Below are 26535 nucleotides of genomic sequence, written 5' to 3' on the forward strand. Positions count from 1 at the left end.
CCAGATGCAGGAGACTTGGAAATCCGGCTAGGATCAGTCCATGGCTTTGTTCGTGGACGTGGAAGTTGAAATGGAATGAAGGGGACTTGCATGATGACGTGGGATGAAGAGAAGTTGAGGGAGACGTTGGGAAGATGAGCTCGCTCGTGGGTGATTCGGAAAATTCACTGGTGTGATCCGGAGAAGAGGATGAGGAGAAACAGAGGACTTGATTTTGGGTGAATGTCGTGATCCGGAGGGAGGCTGGGTTGGTTCGGAAGAGGGAAGACACTGGATTTGGTTGGGAGGAGGTGATGGGCCGGACACGTGGAAAATGTGGGCATGGGAAGTATGGCAAGGCGTGAACAGGGGAGTTTGTTGTTGAGCTCAATGTTGGAAAAGAAATAAGAGAATTGGAATGGACAGCTGAATCGAAATCTGAGAGGATCTGATTCGTGGGGTGCATGCGATTTGGGTTCAGAGATTATCCTAAATGAATTTGACTTGACCTGTATACATTAGACTCAACCAATAATAATAATAATAAAAAAAAAAATCAAACTTGAATTAGTTTTAACACTTTATTAAAATGTACTGATGAAAGGAAACATATTTTCTCATGTTTAAATATAAAATATGTGCATTAAAATGATGATAAGTGCTATGAGAAAGAGGTTAATTTATGCATTATTTAGCACTTATCAGATATCGGGCATAAACATGGGGTATGTGAGGACCCGTGCGGGCGTGTATTTAGTCCGACATCGATTATTCACTAGGTAGATCTTCAGTACTTATATAGTATCAAAAAACTTAAATAATATCTTCTGGCTAGCAATTTTGGATAAGGTCCTGGGTTGTTATAGTGGCGGAGGCCAGTGCTGGTACGAGTGGCGGAGGCCGCAGCCGATCTTGTTTTGTTTGAAACAGAGGTCCGGCCGTAAAAAAATTTGTAATTTTTAAGTAAAGTCCGCCAGCCTTCCGCCAGCCGCCCCTTGGGACCCGACCTTCATCCTATTAGGCCTCTACCCCCTTCTCGAATTGGCGAAGACTAATTTAGGGAGGATTCACCCTACTGATTGAGGTGGTGTAATCCGAGAATGATCAGATGAAGCCCTCACTAGAGAAATTGGACTGAAATATATTGTGGATCGCTAGAAACTGCCAACTCCTTTAGCGAGGAACTCAAAGATACCATAACTACTTCATTTCTCTTTTTCTTTCTTCTTGATGGAGCTGCTGTAACCTGAGGCTGATCGGTTGAACTCTCACCGGAGAGGCCGGATCGAGCTCCATCTTGGAACTTTGGAGACCGCTAGGGGTGCAAATGGGTTGGGTTGGGTCGGGTCTCGAGTGACCCCGACCCAGTTTCTCATTCGGGTATTAATTTTAGACCCAGACCCAACCCAATTGAAGCTCGGGTCGGGGTTCATAGCTATAATTTTGGACCTAACGGATCATTCGGGTCGGGTCGGGTCCATATATTACCCGGACCCGACCTGAAGAATTCGGGTCTGAGTCAGGTCTGATCCGGGTCGAGTCTGGGTCGGGTTCGGATCCGGGTCGAGTCCGCATAGGTGAGTAGGAGACAATGGCACGTCAAAGAGAGGAGAGGAGGAGGAGGAAGTGAGCAGCATCGGGAGAGGTCGGCATCATGTTCGCAAGTGAGATCCAAGGAGGAGGAGTAGGAAGAGGCAAGTGTCCAGAGAGGGTGGCGTCAGGGTCACAGGTGAGATCTAAGGAGGAGGAGGAGGAAGAGGGTGCATGGCGTCGTGATTGGGGTAAGATCCAAGGAGGAGGAGGAAAAGTGTGGCATTTGGGTTGCAGATGAGATGGAGGAAGAGGGTGGTGTCGGGGTCGCAAGTGAGATCCAAGGAGAAGGAAGAAGAGGGTTTCGGAGGAGGGACATACCTTGGGAGAAGGGACGAAGCACGCCAAAGTTGCCGGACACCGAAGAGACTCGTGGGCGCATAGAAGGGGCAGATCGATCCAGAAAGGAAGGGTCTTCTCGACTTCTCCAAATCTAGGGTTCCTCTGCCGGACAGGAGACTCGGATTCCAAAACCTCCAACATCCAACATCCTCCTCGGTGGCGACTTTGAGTCTTAGTTCATTGACTACGGCCTCGTCCTCTGGCTCCTCCCCTCCCTCGATGATGACGACCACCTCCCCTCCTCCTCCTCCCTCTTCTACCGTGCCCCGGAGACCAGCCACCCCTGCTCCTGCTCCTTCACCCCTCACTTTGACATCTACAGCTTCAGCGTCCTCCTCCTCGAGCTCCCGACCAGCAAAACCTCCTTCCACGCCCTTGTCGAGGAGCACAATGCTGACATCCCCCGGTGGGTCTGCTCGGTGCTCGAGGAGGAGATGGAGCGAGGATCCGGTCTCGTTGGGGAACGAGGCCTTGGAGGAGAAGCTGGCGGCCAGTGGGCCTCCAGATCTAGGGCTGTGGCCTGCAGGTCTAAACGGGTAATCCGGATTCGGGTCGGGTCAGATCGGATCTTTTAGTAAAAGATCCAAAATTGACCCCAAAAAAAGGGCCGGGTCGGGTCCGGGTCGAGATTGGGTTGACTTAGATCCGACCCAAAAAATAGAACGGATTCAAATTTAGAACCCGACCCGGTCTCGCCGGTCTTAAAATTCGGTTCGGGTCGGGTCACGGGTCAACCCGACCCATTTGCAGCCTTAGAGACTGCTAGGCTCCTCTAGCGAGGAAACTTTAGCTACCTCTTGCCCCTTCGACCCATCCATTGATTGAGTGGCTGTTGCTTGAGATCGATCACACAAAGCACTTGCCAGAGAAACCAGGACAAGCTCCATCTTGGATCGCTCAAGGCCGTTGGCGCTCCATTTGGACTCCTCCAGGGATGAGTTCACTAGAATCCTAACAATTTTTTCCCTTTTCCACTGAATTTTCTATCTCACTCATCGCTCTTTCTCTCTCTAAACACACTAGGATATGTGAACCATAAGATGATACATAAGGGTGTGTTTATAGGATAAATATATGAGTTTAGCTATGAATTTTGGTTCTGAAATATGTAAGACATTTGGAAATTGCTTGGGATTAGAAAGCTTTAGATTTATTCCAATGTAAAATTGCGCAAACTACATCAAGTAAAGCCATATATTGAAGTCAAATATATGATTCTCATTATATAGATAGTTTGGCGGTTACAATTGTTGGGATTCTAGCCCCCAAAAGATACAACCTGGGACAAACCCCAAAAGCATTCAACCTGAAATACTTAGGACCGTTAATACACCCAACATTCACACAATTGAGATAGCATGAAACAACTAAACACAACAATCCAAGATGGCAGTATACAGATCACCAAACACTGGCTCCTTCTTTTCTAGCTCCAAAGCTCAGTCTCCAGCTTGTTACACTCAAGAGCCTATTAATGATCTCCTTGTCCCTTGTATTATGCCAACAGAAGTAACCATAGCCGCGATTTACCTAGAACATGAAGTTGAGATGGCAGATTGAAAGCAGAACAGGAGAATAAATATGGACATATGACCAAAATGACAACATACCTCATACATCACACATCCAAAGAAACGCCAACCAGGGTTTGTGCGGTTCTATAATGTCCTCAATGGTGCCCTTCTTTCACAATTGCAGAAGTTGACAGGGTAGAAAGAAAAGAAATCGGAGCTTGCCTCAGATGTTTCCATGGTCCCTCTCTCCCCCTCCCTCCTCTCTCTCTCACCCTTTTGAGTTGGGACTTCTCCGAAAGGGCTACTTTAGAAAGATTTGGAAAGTTGAAGGGGAATTTTTTAAAAAAATTAAAGATGAGGGGGAGAATCGCAAAAACTTCTTGAGAGGGCCAAACTGCAATTTTTCTACAGAGAATTAAAAACCTTTGGAAAGCTAATTTTGTAATTCACACAATTTTTATAAGCAAAAAAAGATGCAGAATAGCACATCATGTTTTCTCGAGGACATGAAATGTACAATGAAGTTGCAAAGAGCTAATAAAAGAGCACAAACTTCTAAAAAACCTTCATATTTTAGTTACATCAAAGAGAAACTACAAACAAGTAATGGAGCCAAATCTCCTTAGTTAATTTCTTTAAAAATAATATACATTAATTCAGCAGCAAATCTAAAAATTCTTGAGTCTCTCTCCTTCCAGAACTTCCACCAATACAATAGTCGCTAAGACCCAAGGTAGCCTTGCAAATCAATTTATATCTGAAAACTCGTAAGTACTCGTAATATAGGAAGAAATGAGAAACAAAGAAAACACGAAAAAGGAGTTATCTAGGATCTCCTAAGGAAATTCTCAGCAGTAACAATATTCCTTTAACAGCCAGCAAAGGGAAAATTTTAACCTTCCCCGGAGCTTGAACTTTCCATATAGTAGGCAAACCTATAACTAATTTACCAACAAAGTTTAAGGATTTATATAAAGAATTAATCCATCTTTATTTAACTCTATCAGATTTGCTGACTTGGTCTGACATAATTTAGTATAAACATCAACTTGGTATGCTTAACCGCGTCCAATTCCAAAAGAAATTCTTTTAGAAGTTGACTTCCACTATATATAGCGTTATCAGAAAAAAAGCATAACAACGTATATATTCCATGTCAAGATTAAACCACTTGAGAAAGGCGTCGTAGCTTTACAAAAAAAGGGAAAAAAGTATGCACCATAACAGAAACTATCTTTGGCTTCAAACAAAAGGAATCACTTTAAATTTTTTTCTTTTCTCTTTTCTCTTTTCACTCAAGGATGACTGAAGCTTGTCGAGTTCCCAGCATGCCCTTTAATAACAGAAACCTATAAATTTACCAAATATGAGATAAAAAATAGCACCTATCTGATTACAACAGATCATTCACTATGTTGCATGCAAAGCTTCAGTAAGGTCAATATTCCCAAATAACAGCCCCCCTCCATCAAAGCTATCATTGTAATGGATATATAGCTACTACTTTTTGCTATGCAAGGGACACTAGTAGACAATAACAGAAAAAAATCATAACAATGTTATTTTCTATATCTTTTTGCTATGTCTTGCCCTAACTAACATACCTGTTCTCTTTTTTTTCTCAACTATACCGGTCATCGTATTGTTGTTGCTTGGATACTTCGGAGCCACGAGGTGAGCTTGAGCTCTCCACTTATATATAGTGAAGTTTTAAGATGAGAGTGGGACAGTGAAAATCCCTCTTCCTTCTTGGAAAACCGTTCTTAATTAAGGTTAAAATAAAATAAAAGAGAATAAATCAAATCTCTCTCCAATAACAACTAGAAACCTTATTCCAACTTGTACAGCAGCCGAGTAATTCATTGAATCATTCCAGGAATCTATGAACGAAATCCATCATTAAACATTTAGTACCCTAAAAACGGGCCAAAAGCAAGAAAAAAGAGAAGATGCAGGGAGTAAGCATCAGGTGGTTAATAAAATGAATATACCATGCACTAAGCTCGACCCATCTATAAAATAAAACTTATCCAAAAGATGGCTCTGATCAGAGAAATCCCCAGTAGCGGACGCATGATATCAGATGAAGGACTTGAAAGGAGTTGAGACGGGAAAAGAAGGGAAAACAAAAATCTAGATTCCTTACCTTTGCCTGAAGTGGTAGTGAGGGAGAATGGAATGGAGAGACACCAAGATGGCATATGGCTGCATTAGCCACTGCACCTAGAGGGAAGGTGTCAAATTTTTCCTTCCTCCCTTCTCTGTAGGTGCAGGTGCAAATGCAGCTATTTGAAGACATCATGGCTGAAGAAGATATTATGATCTTTTCTCTCTCTCTATCTATCAATCTATCTATCTATCTTTCTGTCTGTCTGTGTGGATAGAAACGGATTCTTTCTGGGAAGAAGGTAGAGAGAAAGAGCTGAAGTGCTCTCTCTCTCTTTCAGCTTTTATAGCGAAGGAATAGGAACATGTGTTGTTTATCCTGACGCTTGGTGGGGTTGGGAAAGGCTGGTCTTCAGGTCTCACGTGAAGCAGAAGATAATTCACGTGGGATTGGTTGATCGGACCAATTGCATGGGGGCGTGTAAGCTCCGTTCAAGTGGCATGGTGGTCGAAGAAGTTTGGATGCTCTGGAATCCATGCCATCCAGGCTGACATGATTTGGACTGGTCGATGCTTGGAGACTTCGAGCAAGGACAAAAGCTAGTTGGCGCTGTGCGCGTGATCTGGAAGCTGGGCTCCACCGGCCACCAAAGTTGGCCACCATTACCCTCAGAACTGTAACTCTCTGTCCTGATCTGCGCTCGTTGTCCGGACCAATTTTTTTGTTTGCATGGCCATGTGGTTGTTGATGGTGATGACCCTGGAGATGGTATCCAGGGGAAGAATTCAAGAACTGAAGTCCGGGTTTTTTTTCTTCTTCTTCTTCTTTTCTTTTTTTTCTTTTTCTTTTTTTTTTAATAATAGCTCACATCCGACGGATATAAATGCGGCTAATAAGATCAAAAAAACAAAATGCTATAAAGAGGCTCCGACACAAACTCACGGATAAAACTCTCTGAATGATGAGCAGCTAGAGGTTCGGTAAAAGCTCGGCTCGAGCTTGACTCGTTAGTCAAACGAGCCCGAGCCTAAAATGAGGCCCGTCTAAGCCCGAGTAGCTCACGAGCTCAAATAGAGCCCGTGACTTAACACAACCAAATTATTATTTTTATTCAAATATTTGGATCTCTCTCGGATCCTTCAGAATGGTGTGATGTGGTAGCGGAAAAGATGACCTGATAACACTTGTGGAGGAATGTCACTTTTCTTGTGGCAGAAGTGGGTGGGAACAGCCGGGAGTTGATGGTCTTGAGGCTAAGCTCAGTGGTCTGTCTCGAGGAGAGGGTAAGCCCACGTCTTCTATGTTAGAAATGGGTGGGATACTTAGAGGGAGAGAGAGAGACTCTAAGAGAAGGAAGTGGGAGGGAGGTAGAAGAAGAAGGCGTTTGGAGACGGCACCGGCAAAGAGTCGTGCACGACCGGCGACTGCGAGACCGGCGAGGTGGGTTCTCAAGAAAGCAACTCAGGCTGAGCGCCAAGCATGGGTTCTCAAGAAGGCTCCGCGCCGGCGGTCGTGGTTCGATGCTAGGCACAGAGAACGTTGCGGTGGCTCTTCGCACCATCGGCGGGCGGGCTCGGGGCTTGACGAAGAGGAGGCATCGGGAAGAACAAAGAGCACCCGGCTCCTTTCCTCCGGAACTGGTGGCGCTCTTCTCCGGCGTTGGACGACGGACAACCTTCCCCTTCTCTTCTCTGGCGCTGGACAACGGACAACCTTATCCTCCAGTGTGGTTGGCCGGTCTTCCACGGGAGCTGCAAGTAAAGGTATGTGAGTTTTAGATGTTTGATAGAATGTCACAAAAAAAAGAAAGACACTCCGAGCGCGGGTGAGCTCGAGCTCAGGCTTGCTTGGCAGGCTCGGCTCGGCTCGTTTCGTTAACAGGCCTATGAGCAACAAAGAAGGCAACCCACTTCGCAGCACCGTTTGCCTTCCGATAAGCATGTATGACCAAGTGGGAGCCACACTCCCCCAATAGGTGACGGATGTCATAGAGCAGCAGCCACTCCCCAGACATGCATCCTTGCGCCTGGATTCACTCAATGACTGTAGTCGAGTCTCCCTCCAAAAGTATGCACTCCGCTCTCCGCATCCGTCGCGAGTAAGTAACACCCTCCCATGTTGCACGGAGCTCGCCACACACCACGGACGTATCGAAAATCTGTCGCCCCTTGCTACCACCAATCTGGTGTCGTAATTTTTAATAATAAATTTCACACCTCCACAACCCTTTCTCACTCACATTGCCGTCGAAGTTCATTTTTAAAAAGCTAGGAAGTGGAGGCACTTAGGAGACAAGGATGGACCTAACCATAGACTTGTTTATGGTGAGCACGCAAGGATGAGAACAGGGAGGCGGCAAGCAAGGATGTGGGGATGGGCCAAAACAGCAACAACGAAAAAGACGTTGGGATGACGACAACATAGTTGGCAGGATGGACTTCTCAAGATATAGTGAGTGCACACATTCTCAAACGCTATGACGCAGGGATAGCGATATGGAGAAGACGAATTTGCTTGACCCAGCATGCCTAGTCTCATTCACCGAATCACCGGGTTCGCAAAATGCATGTTTTGGCTACTTTACTATTTTATGGACAAGAAGAAATAATCCTAAAGTTATTCTTCGAGAAAGGTGCCTTCCAACATTCAAAAATGGAGCCCTATATATATAAAAGGGGCAAAACTCATAGCATAACTATTTTCATAGATATAAGTTTTACCATTTTTATTTTTCTCATATCTAAATCAAATGCAGCTCTAAGGATTAGTAAACTAGTTAGATTAGGGTGAACCAAGTGACCTAAGTCCAATTGGAATAATATATATCTGAATTGTTAGAGGGGTTGGATCTAGTCGGGTTAGGTCTTGCTGGAGTCGCCCTAATTGATTGAATGCTTAACGATTGGTGTCAAGTTCAATATCTTATGAAAGTAAAAAAATAATATAAAAGAGACATAGGAAGAGCAAGCATGGTCATGGCAGCAAGTTGGCTCCCTATTTTGTTTTATCTTTGGGATTTACATACCATGCAATTTCTCTAGGCTAGATTATGAATAACTTTGTCAAAGCAAGAGTTACCCTGTTTATTCTTTTTCCTTCTAGCATCTTTGAATCTTTCCCGTGAGACACGATGTTTGCTACTAAATATTTCACTAACAATATAAACACAATAGTTGAAATCAGATTTAGGAGGTGGTTAATGGGGCCCTACCTTTGCCGACAAAAAGCAGTATAAAACAATAGTGGACTCTATATAAACCAATTACCAATAAAAATCTAGTTTTAAAAAAAACTATAAATCATGTTACACTAGAAAATTACCTGCCCTATGTAGTGGGATTAAATTAAACAATGGAAAGAAAATAGAAGAGTGCCACAGATAACCAAAATTTATAGTTGCATTGAATACTAAATAATGTACAAAATGCTGGTAGGTTTGTTTGAGATGATCATTTCATGAAAAAGCTATAGTTATATCTAGATGTAGATAGTATTTAAATACAGAAGGTTATTTTACTTTACTTCAGAAGAGTGCTGAAATCTTCACTCATGTTTTGCTTCTTCCCTATCATCCTTGTTGAAGGTGGGAAAAAAAAAAAGGTTGAAGAAGATGATTAGTATTGATGAAAAAATAAATAATTCTCATGATAGCTATATTTTTCATTTTATTTGGGTACACTACGTAGAAGAATATCAGTTAGGCAATTTGTAGCATCACCATTGTGATATAAAAATTGGTAAAGTTAATAGCTAAAATATTTATGCATATAAAATGATATGATGTGCCCCAAGCTAGCTGCTTAACGATATACTATAGCAAGGACATAATGACATAATGTGTACGGCACCTTTCTTTTCAAAAAGATCCCATAATCGAACAGTTTTGTCCCTTGAAGATGAAGCCAAAATAACCCAAGAAGTGAAATACCATGGAACTTTTAACATAGAAAGTAAACATGCAGAGCTGTAATTTTGCTTATTAATAAAGATACAGTTAAAATAAGTGCAATTTTTGGCATTGTAATTTTTCGGCATTAAACAGAAAATGAAGAAACCAATTGAACAAAGTAAAATAAGACTGCACTTTTTAACATTGTAACCTGCACGCTAATGGTTAGATTATATCTTAGAAACAACCCACCTTATAAATAACCATAACTATTAGAACACTATATCCCAAAAGGAAAAAGGCAAAACATATTAAAACAAACTTACATTTCTAGGTGACAACATTAAACTGTGAACTGGTAACTCATGAACGCCAAGAACATCCAACAAGCTGCCGGCCTTCATTGACCTAATGAATATGTGAAAAGATATATTAAATATATTGTTACGAAGATAATCAAGAATGATAAAAAGCATCATTTCATCCACGATTGACTAACTGATGATTCTCACTTTCTTGCATCAATTCTCAGCCAATTGAAGTTATTTGATTGACAGCATTTTAATTTTTGGTGACCTGAAGCTGCAAGTTTAGTCTCTTTAATTGTTAATAAGCTTCATCATAGTTTGTTGGTTAGCAACGGGAGAATGATACCCAACATCCGTTAGTTAAAAATATTAGTCCGAAAGAGGAACAGGACGATGGAGCAGGGGGCTCGGTAACAACAAAATTTATCATGGAAAATATTCATAAATGGTTTAGAGATATAGAAGGCTCGATCATTTACAATATATTCTGTTTCAGCAGGCAACAACTTTACCTAAATGATAAATATAAGGGCCCGTCTATATTTATACTATTTGAACTATAAATAATTTAAAAATATAATATGTAAATAAATGTTCTATTAAACATAAAAAGTATATTTATTTTTATAATTATATATTTTTTAAAATGTATAACCAAAAAAGAGAGGTGGAGAATATAGAGAGTGCTAACTTCTACTTAAACACTTTTTCATAAATTATTTATTTTTTAATTAATTTTATAGCAGCGAAGTCCAAGGTACCACTTTTGTGTGAATTGTTTATCTTTTAATAAATTTTATAGCAACGACGTTTGGGACATAGCAAGCAGCACTTTTCGATGCCACAATTACTTGCAGGAAGATAAAGAAAGAGGAAGAGGGAAGAGATCAGTAGCCAGCGGTGAAACAAGGGACAGCCCTTTGTCATCCACCGCATGACCGAGCAAGAAGGAGAAGGGAAGCAGAAGAGAGAGGAAAATGAGAAGAAGAGAGGGAAAGAAAAAAAGGGAGGTCAGAGTGGTGGGTTTATGCGACCGGAGAAGGGGAGATAAGGGGTTCTTGCAGCATTAAGCTGTACGTGAAAAGGTTAAGAGAACAAAGAGGACGGCTAGGAGGAAGAACGGAGTGCAAGTGGATGCATCTGTTGGAGAACTGGAACGGAGACAAATATAGGTATAGCGGGTGTATATATTTAGCGAGGAAATTTTATAAAGACCAACTTGGTTATAATTGCATAGGGTTTGGGTTTGCACTCGGACCCAGAAGGTCACTGGTTCAATAGGCTCTCAGATCCAGCCCCACGCCCCTAAAACACTTTCAAAAGCGGTGGGTGCAAAGGAAGCTGAGGCGTTGATGATAAAAAGAAAAAAAAAACCGAAAAACAAAAGAGAAAGTTGAAGGCCCTTGCCTATTGAGATTTTTTTTTTTTTTTTTTTTGTGGGATAGTAGGGAGGCAAACCTCAAACAAGGTAGTAAAATCTCATAAAAGTAGAGCTAGCTGCGTCATCAATAATAAGAGAGGCTACGAACAGGCTAATCTCTGTGGATCATTCGCCATATAATCTGCCGGCTGACTCCCTTGACGTAGCCAGTGTGAGAGTGGAAAATTTAGAAGAGAATCAGCCACAGTCCATATATCATAAAACCAGAAGGGGTGGATGTGCAGTTAAGAACTGCTAGAAATTAAGTCGATCGCCTTCCAATCTTATTATCTATCTTCTCAGTATGGTGTACGAGGGATGGTAAGAGTATCCGCATGAATCGAGCGACCTTCATGATCTGGTAGGATAAAGCCGTTTGCTGCTTTGTTCTAATCGATCGAGGCATCAAAATTAACCTCAATGTCACCAGGTGGATGGGCTGCCAAACCGTGCTGCCCCAGTGGCCGCGCATTTCAAGGTTTTCTTGCATATCTCCGGCCTGGAAGATACCTGTGCATATTGAATCTATGTGCATTTGCGTGCACATAATGACGAGTATATGTGTCTGTGCATATTATAAATTTAGATTTTTCCGTATAATATCAGTAACTGAAGCGCAGGCAGGAGCATACGATCTCAGTGGCACTTTTTTCCTTGTAGGCATCCTGATGTTCAATGCTATAAAGCATGCTCATGGATTTGACAATCCAAACATAATTACTTCGAACTTCTAGAACCAACGGCACTCAAATTCTTTTGCATGTCAGTACTGCCGTTTAGACAAAACTGAAACTTTATTGATATAATGAGCGTTAGCACCTTCTAGCGACTGTCCTTTAACAATCTGAAGAACAATCTAGCATTTCTATCAGAAAACAAGCACCCTTATATGGATAGATACCCGTTGGACTATGCTTAAGTGCTTCTCTACTCAAATCTCGCCAGATTTATATAGAATAATAAAAGTTCCAAATTGATCCAAGCAGATGGAATTGTACTTTAAGAGCATATTTACTTCTAAACATTATTTTCTATCTTCATGTTCAGTGGACAGCTATATGCAAGTTACCTAGCTCATTGCATGTAATATGCAAGTTATTTCAATTGTTTCCTTACTACTTTAACTAGGCTCCATGCTTCATGATACAGGTTCTATCTATTGTGGCAGCTGCCTTCTTGAGTTTGTTCCATAGTTGATTTTTCAGCTTCCCAAGCAATATATATATATTATACATTATTATTTTAGAGTTGATTTTTGAGTTTCCTTATTCTATATGTCTGCATGCATGTTTAGCAGTTAGCTTGTGCAGGAATCTTTGTGTACGTGTGTTTTTGAGAAAAAGCATATAACTATTATTTGGATCTTTTCATTTGTATATTTCAGTACACATAGTTGTCTACTTGTTTCTACATCAACACTTGCATTCGTGCATGCACTGTTACGCATCCTGTTTGTGTATATTTTGTGAAAAACGAACCTATAATTAATGTTAACAAGGACTTTTTCATTCTTAGGCTGATTTTTTCTAGGAACTATGCAGGTGTATCTTCTCTATATAAAATAGATAAAATACTAGTACAAATGCACAATCCCCATTCAGGAAACAAAGCATGAACTCGAAACCAATTAAAGAACATAAATAAAAAATTGAGCTAGGGACTGCTTGATAAGTTGTGTACGGCTTCCACTTATGAATACTTTTATCAATAGTTGCAAAGATAGAACGACTTATAAAGTTGATGTAGGAGCATGAGCCTGAATCATGATGGACGTACGTCGAGTTTGGATCCTTGATTGGGTATGCCCGAAAACACATTGGATTTATGATTTCCAGCATTTAATTATATTGAATTGAGTCTATTTTATTTGGGTCTATTAGGTCACATTGAGTCACGCCGAAAAATCATTAGATTTAGGATAGAGGTGAAACTCTTCTATTCATCCCATAATTATCTTGTTACTATCAAAACTGCAGCACCTTCCATCGTTCTTTCTTCCACCTGCCAACCTTCATCATGTCATTGCTCTAATCCCTTAAAAGCCTAATCATCACAAAGTCCTTTAGGTTTCAGATCTAAACCGTAGGCCTAATCCCTTCCTCCTGCGTCCTAACTCAAATTAGTTGTGGGTCCAACCAATTTCAGCCATCATCTACAAAAATCCAGCAGCACCCACCTTCGTTTGCGTCAGAAGTTGTATGCCGATAATCTCAATAAGAGTTGTATTAATCTATCACTGTTATATTAGAAAAATCTGTATTTGTTAGTTTTCTGCAATTACCAAAGAAAAGAAAAGAATATATAAATAAGTTAGAAAAATCTCACCTGGAGCTACGCTAGCTATGACTAGTGTTCTCTTTAAAATTTACAATACCCCGGTGCAAATAGTTGACGGTGATTTTCTCTCAAGATGCAATGAACAGTTTACCGATAACACAACCTAAGGGTGAATCCCAACTGGTCAAAGAACAAAAGGAGAAGGGAATAACGCAAACTAAAATCTACAATAACGATGATTATTATGAGAATTCTCACAACTTTTTCATAACGCCAAGGGGTTTGATGCTTTAGAAGCATCTCCCCATGCGGAACACACCTTTTCATAAAGACAAGGCTTAAAAAGATAGGACACATCTTTTGGTATATATAGGGTCCTTTGAATAGCAGCCATATTGTCGTGCCCCGGCCCGAGTTCGTGAGCCAGAGGTTGCAGCAACCACAGCATATTCATAGTAAACTCTCCTCACAAACAATATGCAAGGCATCTCAACATTATATCATGAATCTGCAGCGGAACAATTGAACTAGTAAATACAAACTTTATTTCATTAACTAACTCAACTTACAATATCTCATAATTCTAACATTAATCTAAGGTAAAACATCAATTTAATAAACTCTAATCCAAAATAAGTTGTGTCATAGTTCTTCTAGACGCTCTTCGATAATAAAAACCTTGGTAGGCTAGTTCTCTGAATCTTAAAAAAATAAAAAATTGTATAATGAGCTAAACAACCCATGAAGCAGTGATCACTTAGCTAAGTAAATCTAGCAATCATATAGATAATAATCTATAGAAAATAAGCATATATGCGAATCAAATCTTTCTTAAATATTAAATTTTATTTATAAATTCAAATTCTTTTAAATACTCAATTCATCTTATCGATCATGAGCTATGACCATTGTTTCCTGTGGCAGGGTCATAACACCGACTAATCTTTTGCGGTGAGCTGCACATCATCTTGCAGTAAAATTTTTCAGGACCACTGGTCTGCTGGCGGCATGTCACTAATCATCTTGGATACGACCTTCAGGACAAATCATGTACCAATGTATTAGCCTCCGTTGGCTGGGTTTTCAACATAGCCAGATCGAAATTTAATTAGTTCTAAATTTTATATTTCAGTTCTAAAATTATGCGGTATCAAAATCAAGCAATCATGCTCAATAAGATCATATATCATCATTATATTCCAAAATAATATTTTTTGTAATAATATACTATCTAACAAATTCATGCATTGTAAATAATACTACTCAAAAGTCATGAATATAATAATTTAATGATTGCTAATAAATTTAGAAAAAGTGATACGTTACTTTCCTTGCGAATGCAATCCAACTAACAAATCCAATTAATCCCAAAGATCATTCTGAGGGCCTAATATCCAAAAATTATACTTTCTATAAAATTTTTATCATAATTATAAAAACCTTAAATTCTAACACCTTATAGGACAGACCAAGCGGGAGTGTCCGACACACTGTCGGTCCGATCAAAGTGAAATTCATTGAATTATGCTCGAACTAGGGCACAGATGGTTCAACAAAGATTGGAGCGATGGAATCTAACAGTGTTTGGCAAGGATCAGGGTGGGAGCTAATTAACATGCTGTCCAACGACTATGGATCAAGGCCATTCACTAGGGTTAATCCAAAATCACTGTAAAAAGTTTCTATTGGATTCAACTAGAGATGGGCACTGGGCCGGGCCGCCCACGGCCCGGCACGGCACGGCACGAAGCGGGCCGTGCCTGGCACGGCCCACCAGCTACAGTGCCGGGCCGTGCCTGGGCCGGGCTGGCACGCGGGCCTGGCACGGTCCGGGCCTGGGCCCGGCTCGGCCCGATAAAAATTAATGCTTCATAAATTTTTTTAATAAATTAATAAATATTGAACACTAAGAATTTATGATTTATGAATATAAAGCCACCTTAATGGTGGGGGGTTTGGCATAGACCCCTACCAGTTTATTAATTTAAATCAAAATGGTACATGAAGGGAGGTTTGGACCTTGGTCTGACCTCTAGAATACAATAAGAAACTAAGAAAGGGCCGAGGTTTGGACCTTGGTCTGACCTCCAGAATACAATAAAAATGTACAATTATAAAAAATTAAGAAATCTTACTAATCATCAGTGATTCAGTGAATCAGTATTCACTCTTCAGTCTTCAGTAGTGTTTGTATCATCATCATCAGAGGATGTTGTATTATATCCACCTTTATCTTGAAGTCTTGCCTCAGTATCCAGCCAATCCTTGAAGCAGAGAAGCATCTCCACCGTTTCGCCCGTCATCCTACTTCTCTTTTCGTCAAGAACACGCCGACCTGCACTAAAAGCGGATTCCGATGCTACCGTGGACATCGGCACAGCTAAAATATCGCGTGCAATTGCAGACATAACAGGATATTGATTTCTAACACTCTTCCACCAAGATAATACATCTAGATTCTCTATTTGATTTTCATCATATGCAGAATGAAGATCATTTCGTAAATAAAATTCTAGTTCACTACTTAAAGATGAAGAAGATGAAGAGGAACTTGAAGCATGTGTGTGTCTTCTCTGTGCAATGAATGAAAAAATAGATGACGAACGAGAACTACTAGAAGGAGAAATAGAGGTTTGTATTTGTGTTCTAGATCCACGAATTTTTTCATCATATATAGCATAAATATCATAAAGAAGTTTTTTTACCTCATCTTTAGCAGATTCAGCATCTTGATTCATATTTTCAGAGTATGCATCAAGTAAAATTAGCACGCCATTTAATTTAACTCTAGGATCAAATACAGCAGCTAAGTTATGCATAGGACATATCCTGTCCCAATACTCATTCCATTTAGATTCCATTAGGTCAATAATAGGCATTAAAACATCATCATATCTATGTTCTGCAAATTTTTGACTAATTATATATGCTTGTTGTAAAAATGAACATGAAGTAGGGTAATAAATACCAGAAAGAACATTGGTAGCATTATAAAAACTAAGCAAAAAATCTTCCAAAATTTTTTCTTTATTCCAATCAGTTTCAGTCAATGTAAATCCTAATCCACGATCATTAATATATGCACTTAATAAATTTTCATATGGGTATGCATCTTGTATCATGCTATATGTGGAGTTCCAACGAGTAATTACATCAAGTTTAAATTATTTAAAACGTTTACCATGATTTATGCATAATTCCTTAAATTCTTGAAGTCTTGATCTAGAAGCATGAATAAAAGAAACTGCATTTCTAATTTTTGAAATCACATCTTGAATCATGCCCATGCCAGCTTGAACAGAAAGATTTAAGATATGACATGCACATCTAATATGCAGTAAATTTCCATCTAATATGGGATGCAATGAGTCTTTTAATAATACAACAGCAGAATTATTATTAGATGCATTATCAAAAGTAATAGACATAATTTTATCATTAATATTATATGAACATGCAGTTTGATAAATTATATTTGAAATTTGTTGTCCAGAATGTGGAAAATCAAAAGCACGAAAAGCAAGAATACGTTTATTTAATTGCCAATCATTATCAATATAATGAGCAGTAATGGCAATAAAACAATTACTACCTACAGATGCTGACCAAATATCAGAAGTTAATGAAATTTTTACATTTAAAGTAGAAAGTGTTTCAATTAAATTTTGTTTTATTGCTAAAAAATTGGTCATAGCTACTATTCTAAATGTACGCCTACTAGTTCTTTTGTAAGCAGGTTGTAGGTTTAATTGAACATATTCTTCAAAATTAAAAGATTCACATAAACTAAAAGGTAATTCATCCTTAACTATCCATTTTACAAGTGCTTTTCTTTGATTTTCATGATTATATGCAAAATTACCTACAAGTAATCCCCCTTATATATTAAGGGTACTTTGAGTTTGAGCATGAGAATCATGCATCCTATGACTCTCTTGATGTCTTTTTAAATGCCCTGTTCCCCCACTACTACTACAACTATAAAGTTTGGCACATTTTTTACATTTAGCTTTCCAGACTCCCTCAACCATAACTCTATCAAATTCATTCCATACAGTACTAGTCCTCTTACGAGAAGAGGTTTGACCTTCACTCGGTTCACCAGTTCTAGAGGAACTAGGAACAGGGGGTTGGGGATTAGTTTCTTCTCCCTCAGAAACAGGAATGCCAAACTGACTTTCCTCAAAAGATGACATATCTATGATTAATTCAAAAAATAAAAACTAACCGCAAGGAGGAATTGAGTAGAGGGTCGGAGGGCAGAGGCAGAGCCGAGATTCCGAGCTTCCTCTTGTGCTCTCAACAGAAGCGACCTTCTCTTCTCAACAGGAACCTCCTCTTGTGTAGCACTTGAACAAACTAAAAATTAAATTGCTAGAAGAACACTTTAGAAGAGAGAAATAATAGCAGTAGAGAAGGAGAGAATGAGAGGTTTGGTGTGGTGAGAATGAGGGAGGAATGGGCTATTTATAGAAGCCCAAAATTTTTTTTTCCCAAAATACCCCTCAATTCAGCCGTTATTGGACTGTTGGGAGGGGTAAAAGGGTCATTTTCACGAAAATAGCCGTTGGAAACGGCTATTTTCCTCCCCCCTCTCCAGACGGGCCGTGCCTGGCACGGCCCGTCTGGAGCCGTTACGGGCCGTGCCAGGCACGGCCCGTTTGCGCCCGTTACGGGCCGTGCCTGGCCCGGCCCGTGGCGTGCCGTGCCCGGCCCGGCCCACCAATAGAGGGGCCTGGGGCCGGGCCGGGCTGGCCTTCCGTGCTGGACGGGCCGTGCCAGGCACGGCCCGTTTAGTCTTTGGGCCCGGGGGGCCTGGGCCGGGCCGGCCCGGCACGGCCCGTTGCCCACCTCTAGATTCAACTACCCTAACGAGAAGGTAGAGAGAGAAAGTTCAGTAGAGAGGGAAAAGAGAAAGTGAGGAGAGAGGAGGGAGGACAGAAAGATGAGAAAGTCTCTTTTCTTCTCCAAAATAGAGGATCCGTCTCTCTCTTCCTTCTCGATTAGATCCAAGGGCGACCATGGAGGTCAGCCCTGACAGCGATAGGAGGTGGCGATGCGGGATCAATCAACCTCGGTGGTCGATGGCGGTGAACAATGGCCGGTGGCGAGAGAAAATAGGCCGAAATAGGGGAACCCTATTTCAGCGATTCTCTGACAATTCACCGTTCCAAAACGAGGCAATCAAGGTACAACACAAGGAGAGAGAGAAGAAGAAGAAAGGAGTACCATACCTTAGTCTAGTGAGGGGTTCCGATGGCTCTCTGTCTCGGCGATAAATCCAGGAAGAAGAAGAGCCAAACTAAAGAAGGAGTTGGGATTCGGTGGCTCGACCTCGGATGAACTCGAAGGAGGAGGAGGAGGAGGTCTTTAAATAGATGATCCTGACCTTATTCGGTCGGTCTGAGGATCCCGATGAAACTCTTATTTTCATTGCGATCAGGGAGGAAGAAGACTCCAGCCAAAGTCTTCCTCTCGATTGCCCTTACATGCAATGCAAGTGAGGCCCAAAGCCAAGGGGCTGGGCCGGCCTGGGTCTCACACATATACTAAGAGATGTGTCACTTTGAGACATCCTCATAATAAAGTCAAAAAAAATGTAAAATAATTTAAATTTTGAATCAACAAAAAATTTAAAATCAGGAATATAAATATAAACTTGAATATCTATCAATTCCCCATGTGGGGGTACCTTGTGGGGGTCTAAACTCTTTCTTAATGATATCACGTTTTATCTGTAGATTCCATGGTGAACAAAATCTTAAATTATAGCTCTTTGAACATATTTCACATAATATAGATAGTATAGACTTTGTCAAATTTATTTAGAATAAAATGTTACAGACCGTTGTACTATATTGTATTGTACATTGTATTTTAGGCAATATTGTATTTGTATGATACTTCATAATCGCATAAATATAACAGGGACAGACCTTATAGGCATAAGAGACTGTGTACCTCAAGGTGTCAAAGTTTTTTAATGCTAGGGCATTTTTTCTTTGCTTCTATTATAGCCATTATAACCATGGTGTCTGGCAATGCTTCTTCTTCAACTTCTATTCCATCTCTTCTTACCTCTCTTAATTTACTTCCCAAGATCCATCAACTCGTCTCTATTGATCTTACCTTTACTAACTATTTGACATGGAAGATGGTCAAATCCCATGCCCAAAATCCTCACATCGTCAATTTGACCTTTAAAACCAGTGTAATAGAATGGTACATAGCTGGATCAACTCTACCCTTTTATCAACTATTCTTGAATTCCTTCTAAATCATGGATGTGATTCTTTTATGGAGGCCTTGATAAGTTAACCCCTTGGGCAATTGTTTCTTGCATGCATAAATTTTGAAACTTCAAAATAGGGTAACATGGAAGATTCTCTCCAACAAATTCATTCTCTCACCTTTTCTCTTCAAATAATTGGAAAAATCGGATTCAGATGAAGATTTGGTCACCCAAACTATAAGGATGCTTGGTCAGCTATTTGGAGAGTACCTAGCAGAGCGTGTTCAATTGCTTCCAATTTCTGGGTGTGCAGGCTTGGATGTTAGGGTTTGAAGCACGTCATGCAGAGCTAGTGTCAGGGTGGGAGATGTCTTCTGTGTCCTCCAATGGGAGCACGGGCTGGAGCCAGAGTGTGATTCATCTGGGATTCAGACTCCACCTGAGGGTAGCATTATTCTTGTGGAAGGTGGCCTAGGAGCGCCTATCGACGAGATTGGTGCTGAGCAGATGAAAACTGGGTATTCACCCCTAGTGTCTGAATTGTCATGTGGACGAGATGGTGGATCATGTGTTGTTCCAGTGTGCGTGGGCGAGAGGGGTTTCGAGGCTTGTCGAGGTCCCGCAAGATGCTTGAAGCCGGAAGGATCCTTTCCTACAAGTGATTTGTTAATGGTCTAGCACTTCACAAATGCGCCGAGTGGCCATTAGAGCGACTTGCACAGCTTACCAAATCTAGTTGGCAAAGAATGCTCGGACATTTGGCGAGAATAGTCCATCCCTAAGGTTCGTCGTGGAGCGCACTCGGGTACAGATTGCAGAAATTATTCTTGCAGGCTTAGCACATGGGTCTTTGACAGTTCGGGACATCTGGAGCCCCATGTTGCTCAGGCCATGCCTCTTACAGTGTTTTTCACCTTGGAGTCCCCACCCGCGAGTTTCCTCAAAGTCAACTTTGATGGATCCGTGCTGGATGGAGGCAGGAGAGGAAGTGCTGGGTTTGTCATCAGGGGCCTAAACTCTAGAGTGGTGGCTATCGATGGCTGCCAGATCTTCGACACCTTAGTTTCTGAAGCAGAGCTACGGGCGACTTGGGCCGGCTTGAGTCATATGTGGCGAGTGCTATAGGCCAGCTTGATTATATTGGAGGGCGACTCGGCCACTGTGATCAGCTGGATCCAGGATGGCCCAAGCGATGGTGGAGGGGGATGCCCCCTACTTCGGGATATTTGGGCGATGGTGAGAGGTGGCCTTTTAGGCTAAATATGTATTTAGGGAGGCCAACGGAGCTGCAGACTGGATGGCTTCTTACGTGGCCTGCCACCTTAGGAAAATCCTGTGGGCTGGAGAGGGAAGTTGCCTAGGGCACTCCGAGACTTGTTATTTTCTGATTTTATTAGGTGTATCCGTACTCACAATGTATGAAACGCCCATTTTAGCCCAAAAAAAAACTATAAGGTCGAATCCACCTAGATCGGCCTAATATGGCCCGAACCAGCCACACAACCCAATTGTGGGCCGAGAACGTGCTTTGCATCTGCTATAGGGCACTGAAATAGACTCAAGAATTGGAGTCCGCTTCTTATTCATCTCTGACTTTAGGTGGGAGTTTGACTTCCACCATCCTCGGCAACTAGGAAGCCCAAGCCTCCCATCTATTTATGGGCTTGCCCTCTCCCTTGAAGCCCCCATCGAAGATCACCGTTGATTTGCTGCTTTTTCTTTCCTTTTCTCCTCTAGATTGCTGACAGCCTAGGTTTATTGTGCTTATCAGAGATTGCAACCAAGCTCTTGCTAGACCTCAAGGTAAGGCCCTAAACTCTTTCTTCTTTCTATTCTTGCACAAGACCCTGTTACCAATCAAGAATATCACCAAAACTTTCACCGAAAGACCTTCCCTGTTCGCTTCCCTAGTTTTGGCCCTATTCCTCTTCATTTCAACCAGCATGGTCACCACTACATGCTGTCGAAACTCCAGCTTGGTACCTCAAGATGGAATGCCAAATCTCCTACAACTAGCAACTGGGATGGAGCTCGATTCACCATTGAGACCTTTGACTCCCCTATTTTCAGCTGAACCCCTATTTTTTTGATTTTTCTCTATTTTTTTGGCCTCCTATCGGCCATCTGTCACTGTCAATTTTCAAGATTCACCGGTTGTGACCACCAGCACCACCACTAGCAACTGTTGACCTTCTCCCCTCTCCAATGAGAGGCCATGAAGCCCCTATTCACCCTCTCTTTCTCTCTCTAAGTTCTCAATATTTTCTCTCTCTACATCTCTTTCTTTCTATGTCTACTGTCTCTCCTCATTAGGACAATAAACTCAGTAGGTCTTCTCCTATGATCTATCGACCCAATTCAGTTTTTGTCCTAAAGTCCTGATTCCCCATGAAATTATTATTTGATTATTTGGGATCGATCCTATGGGGGGGTGTCGAGATTTAGAATTTCCATTCTTAAAATAATCATGGCTAAATTTTTGATCGTAATATAATTTTTGAATATTAGGCTACAAGAGAAATTTTTAAAGTTAGCTAGATTTGATGCTTGATTCTATTCGTAAGATAAATAGTGTAACTCTTTTTCTAGATTCATTGGTAAATTATAAAATATTTTTTAAATTAAATTATTCATAATTGATGGACATGGTGCAATATTTTATTATTGAATATGCTTTTTTTGAAATATTATATAACTCTTGATCAAGCGTATTAATTTTGATATGGATTGTGCTCAATTGATTTTAAAATTGTATAGTTTTATGTATCTTTCGATTTGGAACATGAAACATATTCTTGAAAAAAGTTTTGATTTGAGACAGATTTAGACGTGTAGTCGGACTATGTTTCATTTTCTACTAGTAGGTTTTATATATTGGCACTTCGATATTCTTATAGTGGGGATTATATACTAGCACTTCGATACCCTACCAATAAAGATTATACGTTAGTATTTTGATAGTCTGCTAGTGAAGGTTATATATTGTCAATTCGATATCCTCTTAGCAGAGGGTTATATGTTGGCATTTCAATACCCTGCTATCAAAAGTCATGCATTAGCAATAAGACTATTTTTGAGTTCATTATCTAGCCCAGCAATAGAATATAAGTGTGGTCATAGTTCATGGCACATAAGATGAACTTGATGTTTTTTTTAAAAAAATGATGAACAAAAATTTGAATTTTTTATAAAAATTGAATTTGTATGTATGATGTTTTATAATACTGCATATTAAATTTGGTTTTGAATTGATATATTCCATATGCTTATTTTTAGTAAATATTATTTATCTTATTGCCTAATTTATCTAGTTAAGTATCCATTGCTTACTAAGCTATTTGTCTCATTAGTCAATATCTTGTTGCTTTTACAGATTCTAAGAACTTCTAGAGACTGATTAGAAGCAGATTGTTTATTTAGATTAGAGTTTGATGTAAGACTATTTGACATATATTGTTGAAATTTTTTGATACATTATATTAGATTTTGGTTATTTAAATTTTGGACTTATTTAATTGATTCTTTATTTTACTATTTATTTTATGATATCATGATAAGATGCCTTGCATGCTTATTAAGAGAGTTTCCAATGAGTATGCAGCATTTGTCGCATCCCGAGCTCGCAAATTTGAGTCGAATCTGTGACAATATGGTATCAAAGCATAAATATATAAATTATAACTTATAGAGCCAAACATAGGATGAGCGTAGGTGGGTAGACAATATGGATATTGGGATGAAAATTTATGTTGATTACAATAAGTTATTTGAAGAATTAAGACACCTCATTCGAGGATATCTAAAGAAAGAAAATTCTATATATTCTCTATTTGATATTGTTTGTTCTTCTCGCTGGAAATTATTTAGTGAATTAAAAAATCTTGTATTAGAGTTGTGCAACAAAAGTATGGTCGGTTAAATTACTTTGAGATTGGATAGAAATTATTTTTGATTTGAAAAGTGCTATGATGAAATACTTGATTTAGTTTACATGTTAGAGGAGGTTTTTATTAGTAAAAGGACACAAAGTTATTTAGAAACTGGAGAATGGAATCAAATAGAAGTATCCCAACTCTTTGAAGACTCTAATACAAAAAATTTGAGGATGATTTTTTTTTTCAGAAAAGGAGAATGTAAGGCCCATCCATCTAGACTAGCCTAACATGGCTCGAATCAGCCACCTAGGCCATTTGTAGGCCAGGCACATACTTTGCACGTGCTAGGGGGCGCTGAAACTAACTCATGAAGGAAGTGCATTCCTTCTTCATCTTCAACATCAGGTTGGAATCAGACTTCATCATTCTCGACAGATCGGAAGCCCTAGCCGCTCGTCTAGTTAAGGGCTTGCTCTCTTCTTCGAAGCCCCCACATGAGAACATCATCAATCAATCGCCTTTTCTTCCCTTTTCTCCTTTAGAGTGTTGAAGGCTTAGGTTTATTGTGCTCACAGGAGATTGTAGCGAGCCCTTACCAGACCTCAAGTTAAGGCCCTAAACTCTTTCCTCTTTCTATTCTTGTACAAGGCCCTATCATCGGCCAAGTATATCACCGAAAATTTGACTAGAAGACCTCCCTTGTTTGCTTCCCTAGTTTCGCCCTTATTCTTCTTCTTTTCAACCACCGTGGTCATCTCCCCATGCTGTCGGAGCTTTGGGCTGGTACCTCAAGATGGGACGTCAAATCTATTGCATCTAGCTAGTGGGATGGAACCCGATTTACTGTTAAGACCCTTGACTCTTTTGTTCCATCCAAACCTCTATTTCTTTGATTTTTCTCTAATTTTCCAACCTCCTGTAGTCCATCTGTCACCTCTGATTTTCAAGAGTCACCAATAGTGCCCATCAATGCCACCACTTGCCACTATTGGACCTTCTTGCCTCTTCCAATGAGGGGCAGTAGCCCTTGTTCATCCTCTCTCTTTCTCTCTTTAAGTTTTTCCTCTTTTCTCTCTCTACATCCCATTTTTTTCTCTACTTCTATCTCGATTGGAATGATGAACCCAGTAAGTCTTCTCCTAAGATCTAGATCGACCCAATTCGGCTCTTGCCTCAGGGATCAAATTATCCATGAAATTATTATTGGTTTAGAATTTAGCAATGAATATAGGATCCAATAATAAAATATTCAAAAATTTCTTAAAATATCAAAAATTATTGGATCCTATATTCATTGCTAAATTTCTAATATTTAGATCCTATATGGGGGGTGTCGAGATTTAGAATTTTTATTCTTAAAATATCCATTGCTAACTTTATAATAGGAATATAATTTTGAATATTGTGCTTCGAGGGAGATTTTCAGTGTTAGTTAGATTTGTTAGTTGATACTATTCACATGATAAGTAATGCAACTCTTTTTCTAGATTTATCAGTAAATTATAAAATATTCTCTGAATCAAATTATTCATAATTTAGGAACATGATGCATAGTATTTTATTATTGAATATAACCTTTTTTGGAATTTCATATGATTCTTGATCGAACGCGTTAATTTTGATATAGATTATGCTCGATTGATTTTGATATCACTTGGTTTTATGTATTTTTCCATTTGGAACATGAAACATATTTTTTAGAAAAAAGAGTTTTAATTTGAGATAGGTTTAGACTCGGAGCTGGATTATATTTTGATACCCTATCACTGAGGGTTATATGTTGGCACTTGGATACCTGCTAGTGAGAGTTATATATTGGTATTTCGATACCTTACCATTGAAGGTTATGCATTGGCAATATGACTATTTTTATGGGTTAGGAGACAATATGGATCTTGGATTAATGCTCTATCATGGTACTATACCCTATTTACTTCTATAGTTTGATGTAGATCGGGCTGTCTTTCGACAAAGTCACCACACTACATCTGGTTGTTGTATTTTTCTTGGCTAAAATCTGGTTTTATTGTCTATTAAAAAGAGACCAACTATTGCAAGATCCAACACTAAGGCCAAATATAGAGTATTAGCAATAGTTGTCACTGAAGTCACTTTGGTATTTTTTATGAGATCTTGATGTTCAACTCGTTCATCAAATTAGAGGTCTTTGTGACAACTTCGAGCAACATATATTTCAAAGATTCCAGTCATGTACTCATGGACCAGATATATAGCCATTGACTGTCATCATGCTTGTGAAAAGTTATACTTGACCATACGGAAGTTTGACATGTTCCAATCCATTATCAGGCAGTAGACATTTTAACATTGGCATTGCTTATTGCTCGATATTCAACTCTTCTGAGCAATCTAAACATCTAGTCCTCCTGCTCAAAATGAGGGAGTGTTGCCGCCTTTATTCATCCCATTCCGAATGAGCTACGAAACTTAGGATCCTCGAGGATCTTGGTTGGTTGAGATAAAGGGTGACCCACCAAGCTAGACCGGGCGAGGTCTGGATGCATATGCGAGCGTGCCATCATTGTTGGACTAGCCAGAAAGATTTAGGTCAAATAGAAGATAAAGAGTAGCATGGGTCCAAAAATCTTAGCCTTCAAGGACTTTCACCACCGATACACCACCATTCGAAGAAGATGCAAATAGATGGGAGTGTAGCACTGGGCTACGATCGAAAGGTGTAGCGATGGGCTATGTAGAGGTGTAGCGGTAGAATATGGTGAGGGTATAGCACTAGACTATGATAGAAAGCTAAGTTATACCTACTTTTAGAATAAAAGACTATGGTAAAGATAGAGATAGATAAACTGAATGGAGATTGTCGAAGGATTTTCTTCAGAGTACAATTCTACTTATTTATACTAAAGCATAATAATTTTTCTCAAACACAATAATTGTCTACTCTGATAGCTACTTCTCAAGTCTAGCCTCCACTCTGAGTGGTAACTGGTATAAACCATCTTTTCACTATGCACGCATAGCAA

At 39.9% G+C, this 26535-nt stretch overlaps 1 protein-coding gene and 1 long non-coding RNA gene across 2 annotated transcripts; one reads left to right on the plus strand and one right to left on the minus strand.

Moving 5' to 3' along the window:
- Window positions 1–3108: 3108 nt before the first annotated feature.
- On the minus strand, window positions 3109–6331 carry LOC108511929. Its single transcript, XR_005511986.1, has 2 exons — window positions 3522–6331; window positions 3109–3441 (listed from the first exon to the last, which is right to left on the minus strand). It is a non-coding gene; the product is annotated as an uncharacterized LOC108511929 (long non-coding RNA).
- A 354-nt stretch (window positions 6332–6685) lies between these two features.
- LOC120110867 lies at window positions 6686–12565 on the plus strand. The gene is made up of 2 exons (XM_039126768.1): window positions 6686–7295; window positions 12299–12565. The coding sequence occupies exons 1-2, from the start codon at window positions 6833–6835 to the stop codon at window positions 12340–12342; spliced, it is 507 nt and encodes a 168-aa protein (XP_038982696.1). The 5' UTR covers window positions 6686–6832; the 3' UTR covers window positions 12343–12565.
- Window positions 12566–26535: the final 13970 nt, after the last annotated feature.

This window comes from Phoenix dactylifera, chromosome 5 (genome assembly GCF_009389715.1).
Source record: "Phoenix dactylifera cultivar Barhee BC4 chromosome 5, palm_55x_up_171113_PBpolish2nd_filt_p, whole genome shotgun sequence".
Classification (NCBI taxonomy): Eukaryota; Viridiplantae; Streptophyta; class Magnoliopsida; order Arecales; family Arecaceae; genus Phoenix; species Phoenix dactylifera.